This window comes from Olea europaea, unplaced genomic scaffold (genome assembly GCF_002742605.1).
Source record: "Olea europaea var. sylvestris unplaced genomic scaffold, O_europaea_v1 scaffold392, whole genome shotgun sequence".
In the NCBI taxonomy this organism is placed as follows: domain Eukaryota; kingdom Viridiplantae; phylum Streptophyta; class Magnoliopsida; order Lamiales; family Oleaceae; genus Olea; species Olea europaea.
The window spans coordinates 315,833-322,205 of NW_019258717.1; the positions used below are offsets into that span (position 1 = coordinate 315,833).

The 6,373-nt window shown below is 35.3% G+C and overlaps 2 protein-coding genes across 2 annotated transcripts in view; both read left to right on the forward strand.

Moving 5' to 3' along the window:
- Positions 1-488: 488 nt before the first annotated feature.
- On the forward strand, positions 489-2,811 carry LOC111387140 (glycine-rich protein 5-like). Its single transcript, XM_023011672.1, has 2 exons — positions 489-841; positions 2,733-2,811. Exons 1-2 carry the CDS (start codon positions 489-491, stop codon positions 2,809-2,811), a joined length of 432 nt encoding a protein of 143 aa, XP_022867440.1.
- A 2,605-nt stretch (positions 2,812-5,416) lies between these two features.
- LOC111387141 (keratin, type II cytoskeletal 3-like) overlaps positions 5,417-6,373 on the forward strand; it is a 7,340-nt gene continuing 6,383 nt past the window's right edge. Inside the window, exons 1-3 of the mRNA XM_023011673.1 lie at positions 5,417-5,472; positions 5,806-5,910; positions 6,135-6,214. Of these exons, the coding sequence (XP_022867441.1) occupies positions 5,417-5,472; positions 5,806-5,910; positions 6,135-6,214 (241 nt within the window). The remainder of the gene's footprint in view (positions 5,473-5,805; positions 5,911-6,134; positions 6,215-6,373) is intronic.

The window sequence follows — 6,373 nt, forward strand, 5'->3', positions numbered from 1 at the left end:
GAGTTTCTTGTTGTTATCTGGGTATTCATTTACTTTTACCACCATCTGTCTTTATATACAATTTTGGAAAAAAAAAAAAAAAATAGGGATGCATTAACAACGATGGAAGGAAAACTGGAAAGTAAAAGTTTGGGTAACTTAAGAAAAACAACCCATGAAAATTGGAATGGAAATTTACGTAACTGTGTAATCTGAATTGTTGAACTATTAAATATGAATTAAAACGAGTTTCATAAACAGCCAAACGCCTGGAAAGATCTGAAAACGTGTATAAACCACTAAGGAATATAAACATCAATAACTATAAAAAAATAAATTAAATCACTAGTACTTACTTAATAACCGTCAAATTAATGAGACCTCCACTAACTCACACATTAATTCAAGCATGAACTTTAATGCAAATAAATGGTATTCAAGCATTATATAATCACGTCTTCGTGTCCTAAATTCTCATCATCAAAGTTATCTTTTCCTTGCATATTGAGATGACTTCCAAATTTGTTCTCTTGGTTCTTCTTGGTGTTCTTATTTGCACCACCACCGCGAGAAAGCTAGTAGGCTCAGACGGTTCTTTCGATGATGCAAAATTCATTTTTCATCATTTAGGAGGTGGCGGTGGGGGTGGAGGTGGTGGTGGAGGTGGAGGAGGAGGAACAGGGGGTGGTTCTGGTTTCGGAGAAGGATTTGGTGGTGGGTTTGGAGGAGGTGCTCAGGGAGGAGGAGGAGGTTTTGGTGGCGGAGGCGGAGGCGGATTGGGTGGAGGATCTGGTAGTGGATTTGGATTTGGTGCAGGATACGGTGGTGGGATAGCACAAGCAGCCGCGGAAGAATTCATGGTGTAATTAATAAAGTTTCACTCTGATGCATTTCTTCAAACCTAATGATTATTTTCATGGCACAACCAAAATAAACTACTTGATTGCAGATCTTTGATTTTGTACTCAAATTTATTCAAAAAGCAAATTTTAGTAATGTAAAATATAATATTTTTAAAGTGAACAATTTATTGGAGCATGTTAATACCATAAATTCTAAGTGTATAAGTTCGTCCATTGCTTAGTCCCAAATTAACAAGTCATATCCAACTTGACTCCGATGCTCAATTCAGAGTCGACTTTGACATGCTCAATTTGGAGTCGAGTTTGATTGTGTAACGAAAGATCTTTGGGGTGCCGAATTATTTGTATTTATATTTTTGTAGGCCTTAGACACGAATTAAACAGCGCTAAATTTAGCAAAAAAACATGTTTGAGCGTTCACAATCAACAAGAAACTATAAAAGTTGATACCCTCAAATCAAATTGTGCACGAACTGTGGTAAAATAAATGAAACTTATAGATACCCATGCACTTAAATTCGTAAATTATGCAAAAATAAATTTGTACGTTTTGGAAGTAAATTGTCATGAGCACGAATTTGCCTTCAAACATTTTGCACAAATTTCTTTGTAAATTAGTAGTGCATTCTACCAAATCTTGACGAGTTTTACAGAAAAAAGTAAAAGTTTTTTGAGGAGTTGATATGTCATGGTGAGTTCGGATTGAGCAAAGATGAAAACTCACATAGGAACAACGAAAACCTGCGTTGATAAAACAGGACTCGACGGAGATTATTTCGACTAAGAAAATTGAAAATCTGCCATAAAACTGGTCCCGGTAGTGCTTCAAAATGAACTATATTGTAAACCAAGAAATTCCCAGCTACTAAACCGAATCATTAACCAAAACTGATTGAACCCGTGACTTGTTTTGGCGATTTGGACACTTGGAAATCCAAAAGTTTGTAACGGTTAATTAGGCAAAGCACTATAGTATTGCACTCATTAAGAAAAGTACGTTTTATCTAAATGAATATCAATAACACGGCATCTTCAATCCATCTTCTTTCGTTGATGCAAACCAAAATATTGTTATCCCCGAAGAACCCATCCTTGTCCCTTACCCAGATAGTTCTAGCTTGTTTCCAATTCGTGAGGGATTACAAAACTCTCCCAAACTCCTCCACCTAACTCATGCGTGAAAAGCTTGTAGTCTTGGTTCCGTCAACAAATTAAGACAACGAAAATTAAAAAATGTATAATCTATAATGCGATTTTTGGGAATTAGTGATGGATAAGTGGTTAGTTCTTGAAGGTCCTAAGTAATGCATGGTAGAAATTAATGTTTAACTTTAAAAATTAACATTTTTAGTAGAAAAAATTGAATTCCTAACGAAGGCTGTTATAATTATGGTCAGGTTATGATCTTAATACACATTAACAATGTTAACTACACAAAATAAGAAAAAAAATATTAATCTGCTATTATTTCAAAAGTACCTTTTCTGTGAACATTGCATCTTAGGCAAACATTATAGACTCCACTTTAATAATGGAAAACATAAGACTACTTCCATTATTTAGTATATTCCTTCATCTATTGTCACTCAATAGGGAAATAAATATTTCCTATCCTTGATTGATGATTTTTCAAGAAAAATATGGATTTTTTTTTATTAAAGCAAAAATCTTAAAGCTTTGAAAAGTTTAAAACTTGAAAAACTTTGATTGAAAATCAGATTGGAAAGAAAATTAAAATCCTTATAATCGATAATGGTTTAGAATTTTGCAATACTGAATTTGACATGAGTTGTAAAGAAAATGGAATTCTAAGATATAAATTGTCCCTTTTCTCCATAGCAAAATGGAGTAACTGAAAGAGTGAATAGAAAAATTCTAGATATGGTGAAGGTATATGATGATTAGTTCTGGAGCCCTCAAAGTATTGGTCAGAAAGGATCTTCAGAGACCAAAAAACCATGGTTGCTAGTTGGTCCCTAATTCACCATAGATGAATGTCTTTATCGGCCAACTTATAATTGGTCGCTGATTCTAGAACATTCAGTAACCTAACTTTGGTTGGTAAAGGATTTGGTTTGGCAACTAATAATTGTAAAAAACTAGTAGATTTGCACACTTTTCCAACTAAACTATGGTCGGTAAAAAGCATCAATTAAATCTATTGTGAATTTTTAGCACCCAATATTTGTTCAATGAAGGTGCACCATTAACGACCATATATTAAGGTTGGTAACGGGACGGGTTTGGGGTGGGACGGGATCCCCACCCTGCGGGGCATTTTCTCGTCCACTACTTGACTCGTTACTAGTTTGAGGTAGGGCGGGACAGGTTTGGGTGATTGTCCCATTTATGTACCCATTTAATTTTTAATAATTTATTTATTGCTCTCATTCCTTTAATTGAGGCTATAATAATTAAATTTTTTAATTAAGTAATTTATTTTTAAAAGTTAAATTATTCAAATATATTTAACTAAAATTCTTATTATTTATCATATTCCTTATACAATCTTAGTTGCCATCTTCTATTAGAATAAATGAAATTTCATGGAGTTTTTCCATTTAAAATATTGAATTCTTCATAAAAAAAATAAAAAAAAATTAAGCGAGGCAGGGCTCTGTTACCCATACCTGCCTCGGAGGAATTCCTCACTCCATACCCGACCGATGAAGCGAATAATCCCCGCCCCGTTCGAGACGAGACCCCACGAGTATCGAGTTTAACGAGTATTTTTGATATCCCTATCAAATATTGGTCCATGAAGAATAGTTGATAAAAATAGTACCTATCACAAACCAATCATTGGTCAATGAATGGGCAATTTTTTATTTTTATAATCACTTAACAACCAAAATTTTATTGCAGAAAGATATTTAACAACCAAAATCCATTTTTGTCAAGTTTTAAATAAAAACCACTAAAGACATTTAACAATTAATATTTGGTCGCTGCTAATATTTTGACTAATTGTTTAGTTGAATTTTCAACAACCACATGTTAGTTGCTATATCTAATAAGTTGTTTTAAATTAATAAATATAAAAAAAATGCACAGGAGAAAATAACAAAATTAACAAGAAACAATAGTAGCTACAAAATGATAATTGTCATTGCATATATAACAATTACTAATAAAATTTAATAAGAGAAAACGAAAAAAATGACAAAATGGAAAGCATAAAATCACGGAAATTTATTTCATCTTACTAGCCTTGGCAACATCACTAGCATTCATCCGCAAAACAACACCATTTAAGTATTATTAACACAAGACAAGTGCAAATAATATCTTAATAGATTGATCAAAGTTATGTAGAAGTGGAAAGGTAGAAAAAGTTGCATCCCCCTACTTGGTAAGTGAAGATTAAGTTTTTTCCCTTATTTTTTCCCTTTCTGAACAAAGTTGGGGAAGGGGGTATTGCAATTTTGGTTAGATAAATGGAGCAAATCCTTAACATGACATCATAGTAGCAGCATTATATAGCTTCCCGCTGAACTTCTTCTCAAGCTCTTACTAGTCTAAGATAAAGAATCTTGCGGAAAGCTTTCTTAAGAAATAACAAATATGGATTACAAGAACCTTCTTTCTCCTGAATCATCAATTTACCTGCACAATATAAAATGGAGTGATGATCAACATGCAACAAAATGGTGATTGGGCATAGAATAAGTGTTAATCAAGATAACTTTTACATTGTATCGTTGATGTAAAGATCTTTCAAGTCACTCTTCATCCTTGGTTTGTAGTTTCCAAGTCGAACAGAGCCTGCATACACACCAAGAAGGTTAAACCATCACAAATTGCATTCATAGAAATTTAATGGCTGAATAAAGTAGACGAATCCACTAGCTTCTATGGGGTGACGACCTGAGCGATAGTCTCCTTAAACTGTGGGCTCAGCATCCTTGTCCAAGTGAATCTTTTGCAATGCAGTGTACATCTTCAAAAAATTGATTTCGTTAAAAAAAAAAAAAATTGAAATTGACAATAGAGGTTTAATTGGATGTAGATCACCCAAGCTAAGCAGGTAACCAACCTGAAACAAGTGAAACCAATATTTCAGAAAATATTCCCAATAAGAAGTCAAAAGAAGTGCGAATATGTGGCTGCGTACACAATTCATATTATGAGCACAATGATAATCAGTGAGATACATGACTAGAACATATTAAGAGATTGATAGACTACTCATCAGAATTAAGTTTGCAATTTCCTTATAATAAAAATACCCTTTCTCTGTTCTTACAATTGATTGAATATAGAGTAATTGTTGGGTTTTTTGATACCCAATAATCTGGGTGATGATTTAAAGCAGTTGTCGGATTATTTATCGACACCATGGACTTGGCTCGGCTAAGAGACGAACTACACTTTTGGATGGCTCGGGTTTGGGTTGGATGATTATTTGGTTAGTTGGACCAATTAGTGATTAACATGGAGTTGAATATTGGCCCATTAGTTTAGGATAATTGGTAGCCCTCTTAGTGAACCCTAGGCCCAATTGGAGTGACCTAAACTAACATATATATGTATTTATCTCCTAGCCGTTTTGGTGGTGTGTGTCTGTTGTAGCAATGGAGAGGAGAGTTGAGAGAAGAGAGGCAACTGAGAGAGAGGAAAGCTATGTGAGGTTGTGAGTAAGATTCAAACACTGTTCTTCTTCCTCTCCACCTTTGTGGATTGCTAACACCACCACCCTTCTCCTTTGTGGGGTTTGAGAGAGTTTGGACAATCCAAAGTGAAGGCGAAAGTCTTGGGTCGAGCCAAGATAAACCGGTGTTCGTTTGGTTGTTTTATGAGCCCGGAATCAAGATTTATAGAGGGATTTCCGCTACAAATGGTATCAGAGCTTGTGTTGTTGATAAATCTATGATTTTTGGGGCGAAAAACGAGCTGAAAGTGGTCAGAAACGGATGTGAAAATCAGAGGCAGAAACTGTTCGATTTTTTAAATTTTCTGTCAGATCTGTTTTAGTGTTTTCTGGTGAAACCAAAAGAAGTTTGGCAAAACAGACACCACCGGTGGACTGTGCAAGCAAAGAAGAAGCCGGAAGGATGACAAGTCACCGGCAAGTGGCCGACCGGCGCGACGCGTGACGACGACACGTAAGGGTACGTCCGTCCGATTCTGGCGAAGTGGTCTTCAGACAGAATCTTCCCCATGACGAGATGGACCTTGCAGTGTTTTCAGATTTCAGTTTGGAGCAATACAGTGAAAGTTGGACGATTTTGCCCTTGGACGTTCGGGTGCCGGGTGCTGTTTTCGTGTTGCTGTGGTTGCTGATGACTTTAGGATGAATAGTAATAGACCTGAAGTGGTGAATTCGCGTCTCGAGATATTTATGGACCTTCAGACGTGGTCCTCTCCGTATCGTATTCTTTGCTTTTTATTATTGCAGTTGAAATAAATGTGTAGAGTAATTTATTTTTTGCATTAGAGGTCATCGTGTGGGGTGACATTAGGTTTGGGGTTACCATGAAGGGGTAACCATTGCCTGTTGCTAGACCTAGGAATTATTTGTTAATTATTTG